Source organism: Dermacentor variabilis, chromosome 11, assembly GCF_050947875.1.
Source record: "Dermacentor variabilis isolate Ectoservices chromosome 11, ASM5094787v1, whole genome shotgun sequence".
Classification (NCBI taxonomy): Eukaryota; Metazoa; Arthropoda; class Arachnida; order Ixodida; family Ixodidae; genus Dermacentor; species Dermacentor variabilis.
In genome coordinates this window covers 70,912,560-70,937,473 of record NC_134578.1, presented here as the reverse complement: position 1 = coordinate 70,937,473, position 24,914 = coordinate 70,912,560, and the positions used below count along the sequence as shown (strand labels likewise).

General features: G+C 47.1%; 1 protein-coding gene across 2 annotated transcripts in view; it reads right to left on the bottom strand.

The window, feature by feature from the left end:
* Positions 1–4,169: 4,169 nt before the first annotated feature.
* The window catches only part of emb (exportin-1 emb), a 56,095-nt gene continuing 35,350 nt past the window's right edge, over positions 4,170–24,914 (bottom strand). For both annotated transcript variants that reach the window (XM_075673689.1, XM_075673691.1), the window contains 7 exons: positions 24,201–24,272; positions 22,185–22,260; positions 19,043–19,135; positions 18,462–18,596; positions 11,929–12,097; positions 10,190–10,286; positions 4,170–6,733 (listed from right to left, as the gene is read on the bottom strand). In XM_075673689.1, the coding sequence (XP_075529804.1) occupies positions 6,587–6,733; positions 10,190–10,286; positions 11,929–12,097; positions 18,462–18,596; positions 19,043–19,135; positions 22,185–22,260; positions 24,201–24,272 (789 nt within the window). In that variant the 3' untranslated portion in view covers positions 4,170–6,586. The remainder of the gene's footprint in view (positions 6,734–10,189; positions 10,287–11,928; positions 12,098–18,461; positions 18,597–19,042; positions 19,136–22,184; positions 22,261–24,200; positions 24,273–24,914) is intronic.

Here is a 24,914-nt window from a genome sequence, read left to right as displayed (position 1 = left end):
ATGCGGCCGCTGTGGCCGGGGTTCGATCCCGCGTCCTCGTGCTCAGCAGCTCCATGCTGCTTCCGAGTGCCGATTTCTGGGAGTAACTTTGGACTCAAACTTCAAATATGCAAGCATATTACTAATTTAATACCTAAGGTTGCTCATGGTATCAGAATATTACTCAAGGCCCAATGCTACTTTAATACGTCAAGTTTGCTTATGCTCTACCTTGCATGTATCCAAAGGCACATTAATTACTGCATAGCAAGCTTTACAGAACTAAGCTATGTCAGAATGTTAACTTTTAACCCATTATGTAGCCATGCCTGTATGCTCCTTCATAACTGCAGACTACTGCCAGTTAATAACCTCGTTAAATATAATCTTTTGGTCACCTTGTCCACGCAGGCCGCTTGACAATCTTCTTCTCGTAAACATTTTCTGCAAGTCACCTCTATTATTTTTTTTTGTGATTATAGTTTATCAGTTCCCGTTTTTTTTTTTGTTCTCTCGACTTGCTACTTATTCGTTACATCCGTATGCGTTACTGCACCCCCCCCCGCCCCCCCGCTCCTATATAATACCTTCCTGCGAGAGGGCCTTTAGGGGTATTCTGAATAAATAAAATAAATAAAATCATGCTTCATTCGCTGCACATCACGATTTCCTCTTACCAATGATGTGAAGCAATTACACTGCATAAGATTCTGCGTTATCATTTTGAAATACCCTCCCACTATATAAATTAAGTTGTGGCTTTTAAACAAATCTTATTTTCTTATGTTGTATAGCCACTCCTGACGTACACTGCGTTATATTCTACTTATCGCCACAGTTACGTACTTTTTGAGTTGCCTATCACCGACATAATTTGCAGGCGCTTTTTTTTTTTCTCTGGCCATTTATGGTCAACTTGGTACCCTAGATGTCACCCAGCTGTCACTAGAACTAAATTAAATAAATAAATAAAAATGTCCAATGACCAGTTTCGAACCCTGGTCGCCACCACAGATGCACAATGCTCTAACCAAGTAGACAACAGACACATGCATGAAAAGACAGAATATACTTGCGAATGCCAGTGTACGCCAACTGTTATGCCACATAGCAACAACCTGCTTATAAAAAATGAGGGCACGCGTCTTCTAGAGCACCACAAAAGAAAAAAGTTACGGCACACATTTGTCCCCTAAATTGTGCTCCGAAATGCTAGGTTATATTTAGGTTACACTCTTAAATTTAAAAATTTAGAACCGTCTCCTTCTTGGCCAATATCCTATAGTGGGTATGAACCATTCTTTGGCAACAAGAAATTCGCTGTGCATCTTTTATTGTACTGTGGTGCGTTTCTGAAAGGTCAAGCATTTCATGTCGTGTAATTGAACGCACTTTGTTTTATGCTTTTACTAGCACGGTTTAATGATTTGTCTGCAAAGTCCACCACGGTGGTCGTGGGGGCACATTCGTACCTTCAGTTTGCACATTTACGCATCTTGCCGTTGTGCGCAAGATATCGCCTACCAAGACACCTACCTATTACCTACCAAGCAGAACCAACCCAAGGTTGGATCTGCTGGATTTCTTTTGTTTGGTAATGTAACAATAAGACTACCAATGTTGGTCCGTGCTCAGTTTTTATTGTTTTGTTTGCTGCATTTAAAATACACAATACCACCATTTTACAGACCAAGAAGTCCCCATACAGCTCTACGCGCTAGGACCTCTTCCTGCATATTCCGATACGAATGTGCATCACTGCCCGATTTGAATAAACTTGAGCTGAAGCAGCAGCAGCGTTGTTAGAGGCCTTGCTCTCAAAATGCTTTCTAAAAAAAAGCCTGTCCTGGCACTCTTGTCTTGTTTCCTTCACGCCGCTTCCCCGTGATGAAGCCATACCAACAAGCTCAGACCCTCTTAACGAGGTAATTTTGGCGAGCTTTTCAGCATGAAACTCCAGTCTAAGCAGTCATACTACACTTGCATCTTCATGTTGAAATGCAACATCATTAGCCAACCTATGGACGACAACATTCACCCATTATAAAGGAACATGTTAAATAATTTCATGGCAGCCGTGCCAGTCCTGGCCCCGCACCACCTTCTCACTAATGAATGCCACATTCCAGCAAAAACATTATGGTGCGGACACCGTAGAGAGCAAAGCTTCACATATTGCCATATCAAGCTTCAGCTTGATGTGGCAATTGCCTAGCATTTCAAAAGTAAATCTGATTAAAAAGGAGTAAGCTCTACCTCGGTTGCTCCTATTGGAGTGCATGGGAATTGAGAAATAATTTTTCTTGGCACTCGCTGCACAGATTTTGACGAGACTCTGTGCATTTAAGAGTTGAAATATAGGGACTGTAGGAACCAGATGTTCAAGCCATCAGCGTTTTTCTTTTTCAAAAATGGCAAAATTAAGAATTCAACATCCATTTCCTCCTGTCAATAGTCTCTAAAATGCAGTCGGCCTTGTTCAATTTGACTCAGACATTATTTAATGCGAGCCTTCCTACATTTCACATGTAGTTGAATAAGGAGACTGTAGATGGCCCTCGAAATAAAGCTTCCTCTTCACAGCACAGATTGTAGCATTTTTCAAGTAGGCACAAAACAGACGCTCTAGGACAGTCGCCCTGGAGCGTATTGCCGATACAAGCATTTCCTTGACCCCGTTCATACACAAATTAAACTTGCTCAACACCTGGACGGAGGTTCCACAGGCAGCTGTTTGACCTTGAGACGTCCTACTTACTTGGAACTTGTATCCAACACCCCATTGCACATTTACTTATCAATAAACTGCACCTAGTTTTACGGCATTTTTTACATCCTTAGCCAACATTAAATACAAAGCCAGAGCAGACAAAATTTTGCGAGTTTGTTTTCTTGGCGTCTATACATGCGGACTCCACAGCAGAGCGACAAAATATACTTTTCTGCGTAAACAACACTAACATTTTTGCATGCAGTGTTATCACAAGTCACATAGCCAGCCTGGAAATTTTTTAATCTTCAGTGTCAAAAAAAAAATAAACAACCTGCTAAATGGTCGTATATGTGACCTCCCAGCAGCTACCAGGACGTCCATCTTCCAGAACACCTTTCTGGTATTATCAGCGCACGTTACCCATGTTATAGTACAGCTCTAATCTGAAGTGTGATTGGACACGCTCACTGCATTTTAAGTATTGTTTGCATCAGTACTAGTGAGCCTGAGTTATGTCTTGCTCATTTTTTGAGTTTGCTTTCTTGGCGTCTATACATGCAAACTCTGCAGCAGACAAAATGCCCTACTGTAAAGGGTCACACCGCTCTCACGTAGGCTGGTGCCTCTTCATCAGTCATTCGCAGGATGTCGCACGAGAAAGTGACACTCACGGTAAAACACATTTGCCAGGAAGAGCATTCGGTGAAATTTCCTTGTGGCATCAGTGCTTCGAAACTAAACACTCATCGCAAAGTCGAAACTTGCTTGAGATACCTTTTGTGCAATTTCAAATTTTATAAAGTGTCCCCGTGCCATGCGCAATGAAAACGGCCATCTTCCCTTTGGTTGCCTTGAATGCGACGCAGTCTCACCTAGCTCGTCACACCTCACGCGCTTGGAAAGAGTTTATGTTCAGGTTCAGGTACACTGCCTTTAACACAGTGTTGCTTTGCAAATATTTTCGAAATGACTAACATGTAGGGTATCCAGACTCACCCACTGACATTGGCATCAATTTGGAGCGATTTCCTTTCCCCTGTAGCAGCATGCCACCAAAGTGGCACTAAGTGCGGTGAAGTGCTCAAAGCAACACATAATTTGCCAGTCTGACTTGAATATTAATGAACACAGGCTATCTTCTCCAAACTCTCATCTTAAAACATTTGCAAACACTCAAACTAACGTGAGACAGTCACTTCCAATGAAGCCAGGCTGTCCTTGAAACACGCAGAAAAGCCTGCAGCAAAGGAAACCCACTGCTAGGTCAGTTCATATCTGTTCACCCAACCAGCAGATAACCACTCAAAGGTTCTGTACCTTGGCCCTTATCGAACAGCTTGTGTTCTCAGGTCTACACCACAGAGCAAATAGTAGAAGCAGTTTACAGCGCGATCAACCCTAACTTTCTGGTCGACGTCTGGGATGGAATCAACCGTTTTCCAGACACATGCATGAACATCACACTTCACACTGTGGGAACTATGTAAAAACACTCATTTATTCCTTCAGAAAACAACTGTTTCCTTTTATCTTTGCTCTCCAATCATCTACAATAGCGAAATGAAAAAAAAAAAATGCATCCTTCGACAGAACATAAGATACAAACTGTTTCAACACATACATCCACGCTTAATCTCACAAATGATCGTTATCTGTCCAATCAAGCACACCAATGCACAACACCAACCACGCTTTGAGGATTTGAAACACGCACACATCAGCAGTTTTTTTCCTTTTGCTTTTTTGAAACAGGTTCCGTCATCGTCGGAAGGGGAAGGGGGAAAAAATGGGGGGAAAAAATGTGAAGCACGCACACGCACACACACGCATGGCATGTGCAAAAAATCCGCCCAATGCCGCCTCGTTTACACGCACATTCACACGGGCGTTCTCTCTCATCCGCTTCGCATGAAGGGTGACCAACGTGTAAAGCTCGCTCCGTTGTCTCAAGTCTGTCCTCTTGAAGCAGCGTCCGCTGAAGGGTCCTTGGCACCCGGGCTCTTCCATGTGTCGCCACTTCAATGGCGCTCTTCCAACAAAAGATAGGTCTTGATGGCGATAGCAAAGCTTCTCCACGCCTTGCGAGGTTTCCCTCGAGCTTCGCAAAGTTCTTCCCACCAGAAAAACACACTGAAGTCATAACTAGTAAAACCAGCACAACCATGGTGTCGCTGTATAAAAACTTAAAGCAAAAATATATATATATATATATATATAAATTCGGACACAGACTGTAGTGTGCTTGAAGGATGCAAGACAAAAAAAAAGTCTTCTTTTTTTTACAGATACGTGATCAAAAGAAGAAAAAAAAGATATTGGAGCTGTGTGACTGACTTCAGCTGACTCTCAACGACAGACCTAACGAAAAGTTGTTCCAAAATAAATAGGTGAAACCTGCACGACAGAAGAGAGAAAGAACTGAGAGAAGAAAGGAACAGAAAGTGAGACGCACGATAAACCTTCTGAAATGCCCGACAAGGGAAGAGAGGGGGGGTGGAAATGCACAAACAACAGCGAAAGACTTGCAGCCAACCTAGCACTTTGAGGACGAAAGGAAACGACGAGAGAAAGACGTCATTAATATAGATCGCTGCCCCACAAGGGCAATATTGTAAAAATGCACTTCAGTACCGGCCACGTTGGATAGGTGGCGAAACCGGTACTCTTAAAAAAAAATGGAGACTGATAGAGACAAAGAACAAGAGGGGGAGAGAGAGAGGGAGAGAGAGATAGGTACAAAGAAGCAAGCTTCAGGCTTGTATCACGCCCCATGGTCGACGACGCACGCCTCCTCCTCCTCCCAGGCAGATGTGGTCGCGCGCGCTTGGATGGCTGTGAGCGCCGTCGGCGGTGACGATCCCTCAGTCTTCGTGGCCGAAACGTCGAGGACTCCACTCACGCAAACCACACACCGCCACCACTCGCACACGGCACCCACACGCACACGCAGCCACACACAAAGGCCAGACGTCCTTGCCAGACGAATGTGACGCCGACGGCTTTAAAAAAAAAGAGAAAAGTACGAAGGCAGCATCGTCTTCCGCTTGCCACAACCACCCTAAAAGGGTGAGAGACTGCTCTTTTCTCCACTTGGTTCCTACGACAACATTCTCTAGAACTGCCTACAGACCTCAGAGTCCCACAGTTTGCAACGCTATAAACAGACACAATGTTCCAACTGTCCTTTGCATCAAGCTTCTAAAAAAGACAGGCTAAAACCCTTGCATGTGTTTTGAGAGAACATACCGAGAAAGTGAGAGGGACGCATGAGAAAGAAGGTTTCGCCTGGGCAAAAACGCAAGCAATCATGGGCGCCCACAGGTATTGGCAGAGGGAACGGGGCCTGCTCGACTGCGGATGTCAAGCTTGAAAGGCGTCGGGGGCTCGCTCCCAAATCCGCGGCATGTTCTACTCTCAACACTTGCAGTTGCCACGACCGTACACAGCACACAACAGTTCAAACAATGCATCTTCTTTGTCTGTGTGCGTGCCTGCAAATGGTACGATGGGGGAACGACGACGCACACACACGGTCTGACACACAAAGGAGGACACATATAATTTAGGGAAGCAAAGTGCCTAGTGAACCACAAATAGCCTCAACCAAAGTGAGTACTGCGCCAAAAGAGAAAGAGTCTGTGTGCAAACGCCAAAAAATAAAAAACGAACGAAACAATGATGTTCGGCATGTGCGACAGCTTTGCAGTGAAAGGGCGGGGGGAGGGGGAACATGGGAGGATGGCGAGGAAGGAACGGTGCTGCCCCCTGTAGGCCGATGCTTGGGGTAATAAGAGGAGAGGAAGCAGAAACAGGAACTTGTGAGCCGAGGAGGGGGACGGTGCAGAAAGGAGAGGAAAGGAAAGAACGAGAGCTCTATATAAATACAATGGTGGCTCAGTCCTGCATCTCTTCGGGAATCTCGTGGGGGTTGAGGATTCCGGGGACGAGCATGCGGATCTTGCGCTTCTCTTCCTCTGCCTGCCGCAGTGCTGCTTCCCGCTCTTCGAGGAACAGGTCGCTGTCGTCCTCGCCAGTGTACTCCTGCAAAAGGCAGAACCCAGTTGGCCCATTCCGTTGCAACCACATTCACGTCAGCGCTGTCAACTACTAGAAATCCACCAGAGAACAAAGCCCTCTCTACATACCCTATCCTACACCTACCCTATCATACCCTACCCTATCATACACCTACCCTATCATACACCTACCCTATCATACACCTACCCTATCATACACCTACCCTATCATACACCTTCCCTATCAAGTTCGTGCACATGGGGTGTTATGTTGTAAGAGTTCACCTATTGGACATGTCCATTTCATCTGCTCCTGAAGTGCTGATTGGCTGAAGGCGCCTGTCTCCTTCAGATGCGTACCTCAGCCCAGCCAATCAGAACTTCAGCAGCAGATGAAATGGACATGCCCACTAGGTGGACAGTTACAGAATAACCCCCCCCCCCTTTGCTGAGTACTTCTGGACACAGCATCATTTCAACCCACTGTCTCGTCTCTCCCAAGCCACAGGCTTTTTGAGTTGCAGTCGTGCTTTGGTTGACATTTCTGATGTACTCTAGTGCATGTCTAGCACATTTTGTTTGTATGTCTTGGTGGAAACAAAGTCAGAACACAAGTGCCTTAGTACCACACTATCTTTCAGTGCAGTTTCACCAATTGAAAACATAGCCTCATCAATTGAACCACTGGAAGGTTCAATCCGAGTGCTATTCACTAAGCGACGGCATGTTTAAAGGGGGCGCGGTAATTGAAAACCGAAAGTTGGCCCAAAAATTATCGCATTCCCAAAACCTTTTTGCACCTATCTACAAATTGGTTGTGAAATTCTGTTTATTTCCCATATTGCAACAATTAACAACTCCAGGCGCAAACCTTTATACAGAGGTTTGAACCCTCCTCATTTCAGCTGCCTGCTCCTCAGGACCTGTGTGCTTGCCCGGTGCCATTTTGGTATCATTTAAAAGCCAGGAACTTCTAGCTTTCTTTCTTTTTTTTGGTAAGCAATTATGAGTGCCTCGCAGAGCAAAAAAAAAGCAGTGACAAAAATTACGCGTGGCTAGCACTACTACTGGTTACTTGAAGCACGTGATCAAAATGGCAGCTTCAAATTGGTTAGGGGAAGTTTGCTTCGTAAAATGGTCTGCGCCTGCCCCCACTGAACAGGTGTCGTGCTCAGGATATTGTGACAGCCCTAACATGGCCACGCCTTTCACCATGGCCAGCAATGTGAGAAAGTCTTGATCTCTGCATCCTTTTGGTCGGCAACAGAAAAAAGACAGGGGCAGGAAGCGTGCAACTGATAATCTATCGCTGCAGCATGTGATTGACAATGAGCGGCAAAGCGTCAGGGCTCCGGTGTCGCCAGATAACGCTGCCATGACCGAGGACACTTCCTCAGACTGTCTGCACGGTGTTGGCTCTGACCGCACGAAGATGGATACTGGTACCGCTGTTGAAAGTGATGCAAGCAAGGCGTGCACCTGCAAAGAGGCGATGCTTGACCGGCTTTCTTTTTATGCCGGCGGTGGCATGGAAATCTTTCAGAGGGGCAAGCAGCGCGGCGACACCACTGGTGTCCAAATACACACCCCTTTGTACGCGACCACAACCCTTGACTCGATCAACATGCTTCTTTGAGTTCTGCGATGTGTAATGTGAGGCGGGACAGTGAAACTTGTGCGGGGCAATCATGTCTACAGCTTCGCAGTGAAACGGACTGTTGCGTGTGGCACCTGTGGAGAGATCACAGCCAAATGAAGCTCTCCTAGATTTGAGGATTTGAGAACTTCTAATCCCCATTTGACGTTAACCTTCTGGCTACATGGGTGATGGTGTCGACAGGCAGAAAGTCATGAACAATTTATTTGCGTCAATAGGATTGTCCCATCATGGGATGCATCACTGCACTTTCCAGCAGCACCTGAAGCGCGTTCTGGCTGCCAAATGAGCAGCCGAGGTGGTTATAAGCCAGTGCGAGCAAAAAGTGACTGCACTGTATTTAGAGCATTTATTCAATATGAACACGCCAAGCTCACTCTACATCATCATTGCTGCCAGCCTCGTACGCTTGCGGACGTGTGCCCACACATGCGCAGACAGTAGGCACGGCTTGTAAGCGTCGTAACACGGAGCGATCTCTTGTGAACAGCTCCTCTCGGTTGTCGCGTGCTTACCTTCCTCATTGCTGTCATTGCCTTGTTGTGGCTCACGCAAAAAGCATCTCCCATTGCCCCCTCCAACCACGGAGAGAGAGCGTAAACTTTATTTTCAAATCAATAAGATCTGAGTCTGGCAACCACGGACGTTTTTCTCATTAATGCTGAAGTCCTGCCTGGTATGAACGTTTGACGATGCCTTTGCGGCTAGCACAACTTTTTGTTTGAAAACCATTACGATAATGCCACGCTGCATGCTGATACGACACAGGTAAAAATGGCGATGACGTTCATGTACTTCAGTTGGCTACTGGCACGGCTAGTAGCAGCTGCAATACTGACTTTTCTAGATGGCGCTAGCTATGCACCATATTTATCATTTTCAACTACAAACTGACGGGTTTCTTAAAATCCTCGAATTTCAGCAGACCCTTGAGTTTGGTATATGATCATGTGAAAAGAACTATCGGCCTAGATTTGAATAGATACAGTATGTTTTAGTCAGAGGCAGTACCACAGTACGCTATGATGGCACTTGGATGACCCATGGTCATTCCTCACACATAGGCGTCGGTGTAGTGATGGAGCTCTTGAACCGGATAAGCACTAGACTTCCGGATGGACAATCGGACCGAAGCCAAATTCTAAAGGCTACACAGAGCGGCAGGCAACACACCAGTGCCGGAAAAAGACGGAGAGCAAAGCTGGTCACATGGAAGTTGAAGCTGATCTCATACACTTCTAAACGTTCCTCAGATGAGACGCACAACTACCTTCTGCGATGGCGCCAGCCGGACTTTAATGCAGTGCAAAGAGCAAAAGTCCATGGGTTTGCTGATGCCCAAAAAAAGAGGACTGGTTGAACCATGTTCAAAAGAGCATGGGGACAACGCTGCGGAATCGAGTGCAAAAGGAGAAAGGTGAGGGGAACTGAGACCCTGGTGGGAGAGGCCGGCTAACACATGAGCTTATCACGAGGCTGAGCACATATTATGGCTCATCCCTAAATTCTAATGATGGTGACAATGACGCAACACAGGAGGCGGTTAAGGCAACGAACAGGTAGCGCGAAGGGTCCACGGCGTATTCATGCTTAAGTTTGTGGAGGGCACAAGGCCAGCTGTCACATTCCGCTGTTGCCACGAGAAAAACGCTAGAAGGAATGTGCTTGTTCGCTTGTACGCAACTAACGCAGTTCATGGGCTAGCACCAATTGTGGGCAGTCACTAAAGGAATCGGACACATTTGGCTGGTGGGTACCGTTAGTTCCTACGTGCTCCCATGACACAGTGGCGAGATGACCTTGCAATCCGCCATACAGACTCACCCTTATTTGAACGAGGAAGTCCCTCAGGTGTTCCTTGAAAGCCTGGATGTCCTGGTTGAGGTTGAAGAAACCTTGAACAGTAATCTTCACTTGTGCACTGCAGCATGGAAACATCACGAGACAATGAACTTCAACTACAACCAATTTTTTTTTAACATGTAAGCTACTCTATTCTTTGCGAGTGATGTGAGAAGTTATGAAGAGATTTCGTAAAGCAACCTGATGCAATCTGAGGCTCCGAGAGCTTGTGCCTGTGAGGCTGTTTCTTAGTGGAAGATTGGCTGATGATGGTGGATGACTTAAAAATCATACACCTGAATTTACATTGGAATCTGTTAAAATTTTTCATCTTATGGCACAGAAACCATCAATAATTCTGGGACACCAGTCAAAGACATTTAGTACACATACTTCCTTTACTTTATGCATTGATGGCTATCTGGTAATGGCAGTTGCACGTGCTGCAGACGATGGCGAGATAGTCGACAAGTTCAGCCTGTAACAGCTTCTAAAGGGATGCCGTTCAACAATAACTGAGCTCAAATTTTACAGTTTTGGGGACAGCACCGCACTCACCAAATGTCACAGTCATCAGAAAGCTCCAGTCATGCAAAGGCAACTCTCGTAACACAGTACACAATGCATGAACACATTTTTCAAAACTGCTGCTCGTCACGACACAGTGACACAATCATGAAGTAGTGTGAACAATAGCAAGTGGGTTATCGGCAAGGTTCAGGACATCAGTGACTGGAAGTGGATCTCGAGGAATGTGGATTCTTAACAATCGCACATTCTAGTCAAACAATGCAGTCATGCTATTTGTACCACAGCCGAGTACATTGAGACATGCTTATACCACACGGTGGTGATACCCTCTAGCAAACTCCACGCAATATATCACAAGTGTTGCGGACCTATATTGAGCTGCATTCACTACACAGTCCTTATGTTGAATGACGAAAACCTCTGTTAGACGCTTGCTTTTCCCTTAGCCCTTTCACACACAAGTGGTGCCGCCCTGGCTGACTGCAGCCACGTCTCTCGCACAAAAAGACGTGTTTCATTTGCATAACGGCCAGTCTATCTGTGCCGGGCGTGCCACTACCAACAAGTGAAAGACGATTGCTCTCAAATGCAGTGGAGAGGCGATTACATAAATGTTTCGTGCCTATAGCAGTTTCTCGGCCCACGCTGCCACCCTACTTTGCACACTCCAAGGACACGATGAAGTTGTGAACAGGCAACAAGAATGGGGAGGTGGCAATGCCACTGTTATGCGTCGTGGGGGGACCACCCTGATGAGTGAACGTGTATGTGGCTAGAAGAGTTGACTGTTGGGCTAGTTGGTCGTCCATATTTGAAATAGTAGCTTAGCGCAAAAAAACCACGGACACAAGGAAGACAGACAAGGACAAGCGCTTGTCCTTGTCTGTCTTCCTTGTGTCCGTGTTTTTTTTTGCGCTAAGCTACTATTTCAAATGTGTATGTGGCTACTACGATGCCATGAAATTGTGAGAATGCTATGTGCAAACAAGCTTTTCCAAGTCCAATCCTCCCAACCGGAAATAGTTCGGACTCGCGGATATGATCAGAGCCACGCAGGAACATGAAGAGGGGTGCTGCTTACACAACACAAAGAGCATGGCACAAGATACACAGGAAGAGCCCTTGCATTCGCTTAAGGCATGTAATAACCGTTTCTCTGTTCGTTAGACTAAAATAGCAGAGCAACTCACTCGGAGAGGTGGCTGAACGCAGTCTTCAAAAGGTTGGCCACAAAGTCCTGCACGTAGACCACGTTGGTGATCCCGTTGGCTTGCATTGTTGGGTTGAGTGGCACCGTGACCTTGTTTGCCTCCACTATGCTGAACATGTAGGCCAGGATGGATGCCTGCATCGACAGGCCTGCACGAGGAGGAGAAGAAAAAATTACCGACGATTACGTTACTTCCTAATGCGAAATTTGAGCGCAGCAAATAAGCTGTTTCACCTTTTCGATAGATTGAGGCAAAGAAATCGAGCAACACATGTATGCGCTATCACAGAATTTTTTTTTTTATTTTTCACACGTATTCCTTTAACAAAGACTCCACTAACAGTTCTTGACAGTCATGAAGGAAGCTTTGTGGTCGGAGAAATAGACTGATATATGTTCGACTTGGTACACCAATGCTTGATTCTCAAAGACGAGATCTATACAAGTGCCTCGCGAGGTTGTCACAGCCGTGGGACGCGTTACGAGCGAGAGGAACGGGATGTTCTCCCGCATAAGTGTTAGGAAATTGCTGTTTGTCTTTATGTCAAGCCGCCACCGATCTGGCTCTCTGATTGCCACCGCACAGGGCGAACGGCAGCGGCAATTTCGGCTCGGGCGGTGCACATATACAGATCCGCCGCCACCGATCTGGCTCTCTGATTGCCACCGCACAGGGGTTGCATTGGAGGAGGAGCGAAGAAAGGAATTAAGTTCGAGCCGGCGCTTTGACAACCGGAGACTCGCAGGAAGAGGGGGGAGGGGGGCGGCGTGTACACCCAGCGGCAAACGATGGGGGCAGAAGCGCGCGCAGCAAGCGGACAACACGATAAAGGGAGGAGGGAAGAGATAGAAGCGACTGACTGATGCAACTGAAGAGCACCCTATCCGCCACACAAGAACAGGGGGGGGGGGGGGTGTTGTGTGCGCGCGAAACCAAGCACGCGTGTTATCGCGTGCTGTCTGCGCATGCTCTCTGCCCGGCTATCTCTTATCGGGTAGCCCGTGCTGGTTTTAAAAGACCGCTCGCACGGGCCCACCGCGCGCAGTATGTAACCTGTTGGCTGCCTGCCAAGTAACAGGAATAAACGTTCTTTCGACGCTACGTCTACGCCGCCCAGTTCTTGGATGCCAGACATGACATATTGGCGACGAAGATGGGATGACCGCCGTACGGAATTCGCAGTGTGAAGAACCTGGCCTCTGTGTAAAAGCTTCCCGCCACGAAGATTTCCCTGCGGTGAAATTCCTGAAACTGGCATGAAGGCAGCCGAAACTTCCAAGTGAGTCATGAGTCACATCGGCCACATTGAACCTTTCGACGAGACCACGAGTGACTGGCGCTCGTACGAGGAAAGGTTGAAAGCCTATCTTTTGGTCAACGATGTTCCAGTAGCAAAGAAGGTTCCTGCGTTCCTGAGTCTCATCGGCGCGAAGACCTACGCGCTGCTAAAGTCGCTGACGGCACCGGACGCACCGTCGTCACGAGAGTTTGACAGTCTCCTGAAACTCCTGAGCGATCACCTGGCACCGCAGTCGTCTGTCATCGCAGAGCGTGCTAAATTTTACAAGCGGTCACAGCGAAGCGGTGAGTCCATTACCGAATTTGTCGCGGAACTTCGAAGGCTGGTGCAGAGTTGCGAATTTGGAAGTTTCTTGGATGAAGCGCTCCGGGACTGTTTCGTTTGCGGCCTGCTCCGCGAGGACATTCAGCGTGTGTTGTTCACGGAAGACAAAAAGCTAACCTTCCAAAAGGCCGTAGATAGAGCTCTTGCCATGGAAACTGCAACGATTAGCGCGGCGTTCACGCATAACAGCGCATCCCCGGCGTACGAAGTGAATAAGGTTCGAGGCGAAAAGCAGTCTGTGATGTCGGCAAGCTGCTTCCGTTGCGGGTCACCCAATCACTCTAGCGAAGCATGCCCTCATATCGGCGATACATGTTACAATTGTAACCGAAAAGGGCATATTCAACGCGCCTGCAGGAAAGGAAAGAAAGCTAGGGAGGCAAAGCTCCGGAAACGTGTGAAGATGCTCACGTCCGTCCGAAACGAGTCGTCTGTCTCACTTAAATCATTCAACGCAGACCCATTTACTGTACCCGTGAACGTTGACGGTGTCCTACTGACGATGGAGCTTGACACCGGCGCAGCCGTATCCGTCATATCATGGCGCGAATTCCAGAGGTTGTTTCCACGTAAGCGACTTCAGCCAGCATCGTTAAAGCTGCGCACGTATACTGGGGCCATAGTAAAACCGAAGGGTCTGGCGAAAGTCGTCGTGCGCCACAACGACCAGTGCGTGGAGCTTCCCCTGTACGTCGTGGACTCTACAGGACCGGCACTCCTCGGCAGAGAATGGTTGCAAGATATTCGTTTGGATTGGAAGAACCTAGTTTTTTTTAATCACCTTGGTCTCTCTCGAGAAATATCAAAGCACTGGCAAGAAAAGCTGGAAGCCATGCTAGAAAGCCATTCCGAACTTTTCAAGGATGAGCTAGGTACCATCACGGAAGAGCAGGCCGAGCTTGTCCTTCGCGAAGGGTCACAGCCGAAGTTTGTAAAGGCAAGAAGCGTTCCCTTTGCTCTGCAACGTGCAGTAGAAGCGGAACTTGTGAAAATGGAGAAGCTTGGCATCATAACGCCTGTTGCTACAAGCGAATACGCAACGCCCTTGGTACCGGTAGTGAAGAGGGATGGAAGCCTCCGACTGTGTGGCGATTATAAAACCACCGTCAATCCCTGTCTAGAAGTAGACCGCTACCCGCTACCTCGGATAGATGACCTTCTCGCAGCGCTTGCAGGAGGGGAGGAATTTTCGAAGATTGACCTAAGTAGGGCCTACCAGCAGGTAGTTATGGCGCAAGGCTCCCGGAAACTACTGACGATAAACACGCATAAGGGCTTGTATACTATGAACCGTCTGGCTTTCGGCATTTCGTCCGCCCCAAGCATATTTCAAAGAATTATGGACAACATGCTGAAAGGGTTGGAAGGAGTCAGTTGCTACCTTGACGACATCCTGGTCACAGGCAAGACCAAGCGAGAGCACTTCCGTAACTTGGAAGCCGTCTTGTCAAGATTGCAGGAACGCGGTGTGCGCATCCGGCGCGATAAGTGCTCGTTCTTTCAACGAGAGCTCCGTTATCTGGGCCACGTCATCAACGCCGAGGGTGTTTGCGCATCGCCTGAAAAGGTACTGGCACTACTAAATGCGCCTGCTCCAAAAGACAAGCAGCAACTGCAGTCATTCCTTGGGATGGTCAATTATTACGGCAAGTTTGTTCAGCGTCTCTCGACTTTGGCACAGCCGTTGTACAGGCTGCTAAAGCAAACAACGGAGTGGACGTGGGATGCGTCATGCCAGCTTGCTTTCACGGAGATAAAAGCAGCTATGGCTTCCCCTCCAGTTCTTGCCCATTATGATCCGAAGCGACCGCTTCAACTTGCCTGCGACGCATCTCAGTACGGTATAGGCGCAGTTCTTTCGCAGAAAATGATAAATGGATCAGTTCGACCGGTTGCCTACGCATCCCGCACCTTGTCAAGTGCCGAAAAGAACTACAGTCAGATCGAGAAAGAAGCCCTTGCCCTCGTATTCGGCGTAAAGAAGTTTCACTTCTACGTCTACGGTAGGTTCTTCACGCTTGTGACTGACCATAAACCACTGCAAACAATTCTCGGCCCGAAAACAGGCATTCCCGCGATGGCAGCTGCCCGCATGCAGCGTTGGGCGCTGACGCTGTCAGCCTACAACTATGCTCTTGAATTCAAGAAATCTTCCGATAATGCGGAAGCAGACTGTTTATCGCGCTTGCCGCTCGACAGCAGCGAAAAGCAATCAGAAGAAGAAAGCGAAATTTTTTATTCGCTTCGTTTGGAAACGCTGCCTGTCACAGGCCAAGACATCGCTCGTGAAACGAGGCGTGATCCATTACTAAGCAAGGTACTGAACTTCACAAGTGCTGGCTGGCCGTCGCATGTCGCTGAGAAGGAGTTGAAACATTTCTTCGACAAGCGTTTGGAGCTCACAGTTCATCAAGGGTGTTTAATGTACGGCATGAGAGTAGTTGTGCCTTCAAAACACCGAGCCTTCTTGCTTGAGGAACTTCATCAGGGTCATCCCGGTATCGTAAGATGCAAAGAACTCGCGAGGAGCTACGTCTGGTGGCCTGGTATCGACGCGGACCTAGAGCAACACGTGAAGAAATGTGCAGAGTGTCAACAGCAACGGAACGAACCAGCACCGGCTCCGCTTCATCCATGGTCATGGCCGACTTCGCCGTGGCAAAGAGTTCACTTGGATTTTGCTGGACCCATGAAAGACAAAATGTTCCTTGTTGCTGTGGACGCACACTCAAAATGGCCGGAAGTTTATGTCATGCAGAGGACTACGGCGTACCACACAATTCAGTGTCTCCAAGACCTGTTCTCGCGTTTTGGCGTACCCGAGACCATCATGACCGACAACGGACCACAGTTCGTTTCCGAAGAATTCAAGAGCTTCGTCAAAGGCTTCGGTGGTCGTCATATCGTGAGTGCAGCGTACCATCCAAGCACGAATGGCCTTGCGGAGAGATTTGTACAGACAATGAAATCTGCGTTGCGGAAAGGACGACCCCAAGACTCCTTGCAGGCAACCTTACAGACGTTCCTGGTGACGTACCGCAACACGCCGCATGCGACTACAAGAGAAACTCCAGCAAACCTTTTCATAGGTAGACGACTGCGCACGAGACTCGACGCAGTCAAGCCTTCTGTCGGGGGAAGAGTGGCTCAGCAACAGCTCTCCGATATGGTGCGACGCAAGGCACGTGAGCGACTTTTCAACATCAATGATGAGGTCCTCGTGAGGAATTACAGAGGTCCTGAAAAATGGGTCCCTGGCACTATCATTCAGCAGTCTGGCCCCGTTTCATACAAGGTTCGCGTTAGAACGAATCATGGGGTGCTCATTTGGCGTCGTCATCAAGACCAGCTACTGCTCAGCATCGACAGCTCAAAGCAGAGCATCACGGAAGATTTTATTCCAGACTTCAGGGATCCTGAGAGCGCCAACGAGCCATTTCCAGCTGCGGCCCCTGCGGCAACGACCGACCCTCCAGGGGAGCGACGCTATCCACAGAGGGACCGGCGACCTCCTAACAGATATCAGCCATAGCATTAGTTGCATTGTATAATGTGGCAAAAGGACTTTGTGCTCATTAGGAGGAAGGAGATGTTGTGTGCGCGCGAAACCAAGCACGCGTGTTATCGCGTGCTGTCTGCGCATGCTCTCTGCCCGGCTATCTCTTATCGGGTAGCCCGTGCTGGTTTTAAAAGACCGCTCGCACGGGCCCACCGCGCGCAGTATGTAACCTGTTGGCTGCCTGCCAAGTAACAGGAATAAACGTTCTTTCGACGCTACGTCTACGCCGCCCAGTTCTTGGATGCCAGACATGACAGGGGGGACCCTTTCCTCCTCTTTCTGCATGGCGGCGACGGTGTTCTATGCAGTCACGTTATCTTGACTCTCTAGCGGCGACAGCGGCATCCAGCGGTATCAGTCGGTCGCTGCTAGCGCTGGGGGGATGAAAGGGGGGCGGAGCTGGTTACGAGGCCGACGACAACGCCGAAGACGACGCGAAACCCAGGAACGGACGCCAAAGAGCTGCGCTCTAAAATGGGTGAACAAGGCTACGGCACGAAACCGTGCTTCGCAGATGTCAAGAGTGCCGCTAACAGCCAATCCAAAATCATGCGTGCCCTGCAAGCAACGTGTACTGCAGACAATAACTAGCCACGGTTGCATCGGCATTCCATATCAACAAAGATGACATTCATACTGCACCTTCGCCCACCATTCTTTCATTACTACTCACTAGGAATTGTCAAGCACATAACCGTGTTCACTATTCACGTATGACGGTGTTCATTACGTTCAATGGTGTTCACTGTAGACGGTGCAAGGACGCGTCTACAGTACTGCCTTCCAATGATCAACATGAATCAACTCACCTAAAGATTAGATCTGTATACGACTGCGCACGTGGAACCAACACTTCTCAACAGCCAGCTGCCTGAAAGTGCCACTCTCACATAAAGATGCGGCTTTTCTAGAGCAGCGAGCTATGTCGAGAGTCCAGTTTGTTAACAGGCTAGATTCAATTCCATTTCAGAAACTGCATTATGCACCATACAGACACAAACTGATACACAGTCATTCACCGAGTTTCGTGCCACCAGATCAGGCAATGCTGAACTGGAACAGCACCAGGTGCAAACTGCCTTCACCGATGAATTTGCTGCTAGCAGGCAGCAACTGCATAACAAACCTGATTCGAGCATGCCATTATTGACCAAACAACAAAACAAGGGCCATCAAACTGTGTACATGCCAGGTGACAAAGACGCATGCACTACCCAAGATTTCTCTGGTATCATTCAAAAAGCTATCCTAATGTTCCCAGCAGTCCACAAGAAGGACGTCCAAACATTTTCACCGAACGCAATTCTTCCACCAGGAAGACATACGCACCAGCTGTGTGAGATGTGTCCGTCACCACAGAGAACAGGTGCTGCATGATGTCTGTGTAGTAGGTCTGGTAGAAGCTTTGTGATGCCACTTCTTCTTGGCCAATGTTTTGAAGCAGCTGGTACAGGATCTGCAGACCTGCACAGGCGTAGAGGGCAAAATTCAGGGCCAATCAAACCACCAGCAGTGATCATTCAAGCAGCCATCCCGGCAGGCTACGAGTCGGACGTGGATAGAAAGTTGACGCCCAGTGTCTCAAACCCCAGTATATATATACACAAGCTCGAAATGAGTCTCGACATGTCTCCTTGGCATAGCTGCCAAACTGCCAACTTTAAAATTCGTGATGCACTATTTTCTGGTCACAAGTGCAAAAGCAGCGTACACTGCACACGTAGCAACGTTGCCTGCAATGTGTGTAACCGAGTACAGATTCAAACTGCACATCTGTGTCAAAAGCAGTATCCCTCAGGCACTCTCATATTTAAATCATCCAGACCTCACAAATGAGGTTGTTTACAGTAAGCCTCAACAATGTGCGTCACAAAAGTGCCCTGCCATCTGTTACTCTCAGGTATGCTTACCGACGTCGGCCACATTCCTCATGGTGTGCTTGAAAGCCCAGATGATAGAGTCTAAGACGAGCTTGAACTGTGCCGGGGGGATGCTCAGAAGTGCTGCAAAATGGCAGAGAGGCAGCAAAAGTCAGGAAACAAGACAAGCTAAAAAAGATAAATAAGTAACACGCAGTACCTACCTCCTTTTTAATGCACAAAGACAACCCACAAATACCGTATTTTACTCAATTCTAACTCGCCCTTGATTGTGACATGCGTCTGGCTTTCAGATGCCAGAAATTAAAAATCCTTCATATATGTATGCCAATCTGAACATCTGATACATTCAAAGACAGCAAAGCTGTACAAGCGAGTTACAGCACCCTGTGTAAGTACGCTAGGGGTCTGTTTGCTGGTTGTTCTCCTAAATTCTGGAGTTTTAGGTGTCAAAACGATGATGTGATTACGAGGCACGCTGTAGTGGGAGACTCCAGACTAATTTTGACCACCTGGCGGTCTTGTAACATGCCCTCCTCAAATTAACGGCACACGGGCATCATTGCCTGTTGCCCTCATCGAAATGCCGTGCCCTAGGGCTTCGCAGCACAACACCAAACCCACTACGCAGCCGCAGCAGGTGCTGGATGATCTCAGTGATGCCTCCCTTGCATACTGCGTCGTAGCAGTACGCCATCATCGCTCGCTGCCCAGCAGTACGGACTCCTAACTACCCTTCAACATGGAGCTAGTACAACACGATGCGAGAAACAAAAAATTGTCGATTAACTGGACAAATGAACAGTGCAAATAGGTTGTTGCCTATTCGACTGAGGTACAGTCAAACCTCGATATATTAAACACGGATAAATAGAATTAATGCGTACATCCAACTCTTTCTATATCTGGAAAATCGGATGCACCTTTCATTTTTTACTTCGAACGGGGTCGAACACAAAATGGGTATACCGAACTCCGTCACCCCAGATCACGTGCGCTCTGTTGACTGGCGGTGAGCTTTCCTGCGACACCCTTGAATACCGCAGTGGCGCAATGGGCGTTCCCGACTGCTGCGCACTATAGCTGCCCACATCGCGCAGCGGGCACCGTTTGAACGTAGTGGCGTAGGCACACGGTGGCTTGGCTAGTTTGATAACCTGAACAATGCATCGCATTTGCTGCACTGATTCCCCCTCGGTGCCACACTCTGCGCCTGCCGCGGCTCGTGAGGACTGGCGGTTTGCATCCACAAAGATGCGCGACAGCGAGCGTTCATTGGGCTTACTCATAGACGCCTTGGCAGACGCCACTTAATACTTTGTTATTGAGTGTTTCAAAATACTTCGATTGGCGGACGTGGAGATCGCAGTAGAAGTAGCGGCCAAACGAAGATGCTGCCGAGGTTGATCCCGCAAGCGCTGATGTTACCCCGTTACCCACTTCAACTGAGGCTGTAGCTGCTTTGGCCCTTCTACGCCGCTACTGCGGCGCGGCCCTATCGCTTGTGCATCGTTTAGACTATGCTGAGGACTCCATGTTTAAGCACGCGGCTGCCAATAAAAAGCAGACTACACTGCTGCAGTACTTTCAGCCAAATAAATAAATAAATACTTTGCGCGAAGCTTCAAGTGCGTATTTACTGCGCCACGATTGGGGAACGATTGGAGATCGTTGTTCGGAGCATGCGTTCACTTGTGCCGCGTGCGATTGGCTAAGGCCGCGCCAACTTTGCGTGGCTAAGTTGATGCGGCCTAGGCCAATTGTACGCGGCGCAACCGAACGCGTGCTCCAAAGAACGATTTCCGATCGTGCCCTTGGTTCACCGAGTGATTTGCAGAAGTTCTTGACACGTTTTTTACGGGAATTTATATATAGAATTCTGGCCATATCAAACTATTTCGCGATCACTGTGCTGTTTGATATATCGAGGTTCGACTGCATTTGCAAGGGAACGTTTATCTTACGAATCACTGGCAATTACATTTTAAAGCAAGACTTTGGGACTCTGGCTGTTCTTCCATTACCATTTAATATTGAGCACGCACCAATGCACATCAACCTTCACTGCTGCAAAATGCAATGACCTTCAATGCTGAATTCCCAGATTTTCCTTGTAAGAAAGTAACAGAAGTTTGTTCTCACTAGGGAGAAAAAAATTTGTTGCATCTAGGGCTTTCACAGATCATCGCTCTCGCAAGCCTCCCTATCAGTGTATTAATAGCTCATATCATCTTCAATGCTATCCACGGCATTCGAGATGCTGCATTTCTTCAAACGCACTGCAACTATGGCAGCTTAGCGAAGTTCCAAAGCAGGCTCGAACAATACCAGATCTCTTAAAACTGCGCGTGACATGACCATTGGTTCGGATTAGAGCAATCCTGAATGCCAATGACAATAACTGGTCCCTACTGCAGTTTTTGTTTTGTACTCGATTCTAATGCACAAATAATCGTTCAGTAAGCTTTTCTGCAAAGAAGCTCAAGTTCGAATCGAGTAAATACGATATTAACCGCATTATCTCATCCACCTAGTCAACCTTTGATGGACACAAAGACCTTGCCAGATGGATATTTTGTCAGATATCCATTTTCATTTATCTGGCAGAACAGAACCGATTTAGGTATCATTCCAGAATAGAAAAGGGCACTTTTCCCTTTGGAATTTCACACTCAAACAGCAACGCTGGTGACAACAGGGCATTACCGTAGCTTTCACAATAGCTTTATGTATCCCTTAAGGTGGAACGTTATTTACCGGTGCCAATTTTATAAAGGACAAGGCAAGAAGAAACAGGACATGCATTCCAACAAATTTCAGCTGGAGTTGCCAGATACAGCCCATTTCGGTGGCTAATGCAGACACTCGCCAACAGAGTGGTCTAACACAGGGCATTGGCATTTGTGAAATTTCAGAGAGAGCCATATCTCTCTCTAGCATGAATTTGTCAAACTATGTAATTAGCATTGTAAATGTAATTACAAACTATGCAAATTGCCGACAATCGCATTGCTGAAAAATCGCTGTTTGTTTTTCTCGATGTCGCATATTTTGTGCAAAACATCACGATTCCTACAGCAATCATTGGACCCGAAAGGGTTAACCTGGAGACAATGACTTGCAATGCAGACACAACACCCCTCTTATCTCACAGTGAGGAATATGTGCTTACCGGGGAAGCAGTGAGTAACAACAGCTTGGAGTAGAAGGAAGAAGTTTGTCCTATGCTCGGGAAATTCTTCAAAATCCTGCAAAGAGGCACACATTTCAATCAGGCATGAAAGAAATACACACACACATACACATTGCTTGTATAATACTGGAATTTGCCCTGACACAAGGCACTCGAGTCTAGCCTCTCCTCAGCAATTTTTCTTGTAATGAACCAACGCCACCCTTCCACGTCTCAGAATTTCTCCTTGCAGCTGGACTAGATTAATTCAAACTTAATGTTCATGCAGCCAACCAGCTGTGGAAAGACGTAACCATAAGGTGGCTGTGCCCTTCAAAACAATACACACATACACATTGCTTGTATAATACTGGAATTTGCCCTGACACAAGACACTCGAGTCTAGCCTCTCCTCAGCAATTTTTCTTGTAATGAACCAACGCCACCCTTCCACGTCTCACAATTTCTCCTTGCAGCTGGACTAGATTAATTCAAACTTAATGTTCATGCAGCCAACCAGCTGTGGAAAGACGTAACCATAAGGTGGCTGTGCCCTTCAAAACAATGTTACAGTTAAGTTCAGCAAAAAAGAGCCACACTAGATGCAGATTCCGATTATCAAATTTTTGTTAATGTGGAAGACTTCCCATATTAATCTGCATTCTACATTAAAAAAGGTGGTGAAAGCTGTGTGAGTACAGCGTTAATCGCGCTGTCAAATAAATAATTTGGTAATCTTTCGTCAGCGGCTGCATAATACGCATAGAGTGTGAGCTGTGATGGGTTTTTACTAAGTAAAGATAAGTTGAAGGCCAGCTTTCCAACTGTCCTGTTCCCTTCTATCCCTTTGTTTGCCTTCCTCTTTTCCCACTAAGTGCTGCAAATATTTTTATTACGATAGCAATTATACGGACACTCCAAGCGAACTTTTGCCATCGCTGTCGACGTCGCGATGAGGTATTCTATCAGCACTCTATCACTAAGGTTGTTCATATCAGGTCTTACGTTCCTGACAAAATTATCCCTCACAATTTTGAGAATGTCAGCCCACAAACGAATGTCATGAATCAAAACACCCACAGCGCATGCCTTTTATCCTAAATCTCCTGAGACTTAAATATTAGAAGTGCGAAACAATAGCACAGATAAAACCTGAAAATGATGCCATTTTGTCGGCGAGGCTGTGCACTACACTTTAGTGATTGGCCCAGGAAAGAGGCTAGAAACGCGCCCGATATGGAAAGGTGGCGATAAAGTTGCCAAGAAAGACGTTGCCTCCAATTATTAAACATAAATGGAATTGTCTGATGGCAGGATTCAAACAGAGGACCCCTAGCACAACAACACGTTTTTACTGAGTCAGCTTACATTTACTTGAATTCTTACTGCCACTACGTACGAGTCTGACACTTCATGCAACATTCTAACATGGCTATTGCATTCATTGGTTTGCCCTTATGGCGAAACTGTGATAATTTTTTTTAATGACGTCCCAGTTTCAACTAGCACGACTTTCTGTGTTAACCACAACCATTAAGTCACCAGGAGCCCAGCAAATGGTTTTGTGGTATGAAGACTCGCAAAGCCAATATGAAATGTTTAACAGGCCTTTCTCTTTCGGTCCTGTTCTTTCCATCCCACACACCGAGCGATCGATCCTGCTGAGAACAGCCCATGACAATGCACACGATGCCATGTACGATCATGCCAAGCGGCAAATCTTGGCAAAAAATATTGTGCACACGTCAATGTGCTTGTGAGTCAGCTTCACAAAGGGCAACAAGAACTGTTACATAATTTCTATGCAAATAATCCTTCTTTTTCCCTAACAGCTCATAACAGAAACGGCAAGAAGAAAAAGAAAAGCGCCGCTGAGTTGCGTGAACGAGAGGGCCATTAAATGAGCCAGTTTACTGTGCATGAAATGCCAGCATCCCGATATCGCACTGCCCAATGTCACATCAGATGAAGGGATCGAGCAAGCATAATTATGGCAGTGATAAAAGGTGGCCTTACCTTGTTGATCATGCTCAACGTGCACTCAAACACTGCGTCGAAGATCTTTGGAATCTCGCATGTGATGAAGCCCTGCACGAACACACTTTGGTCAGCGAACGCCAACATCGAATACATAGGCACAGCTAATCCCTGGTAAAGGCTGATCAAACAAGCACCCCATCAGGCCCACAAGCATGTATGCAACAAACAATTACACTTTGGATTTCGTGCTATATCATTCTCTAACGAAAGATGGCAGCTAACAAGTTTCCATACTCTGATGAAATCAGAACACAGTAGCACCTCGCTATGTATTTTCTCCCCATGATAACATTTACATTCCCATCATTTCACATTATATTTTTGTAGTCCCCGTGAGAAATGTAAGGGAACTGTTCAACCAATTTTTCTCACAGGACTACGCCTTCCAGTTGCCACTGTTATGTTTTTCTGGCAGCTGTCATGTCTTAGCAGTTCCAATTTCCATCCCACCTTCCTCTAAAGTCTGGTAGGTCTCTGAGAATTACAGCACAACCTCACTGATACCTTCCTGTTATGTTGTATTTTGTTCCAGCTGTTATGCTTTGAAACACTAGCCCAATTTAGTTGCCATAATGTCATGTGTATTACGTTCCTGTTCTTTACATTTCACTTGACAGTTGTGATGTCTTTCTATTCAACTTTAGAATGAACTTGTGTACAACGTTAGCTTCCTGCATAATCCACAGTGCT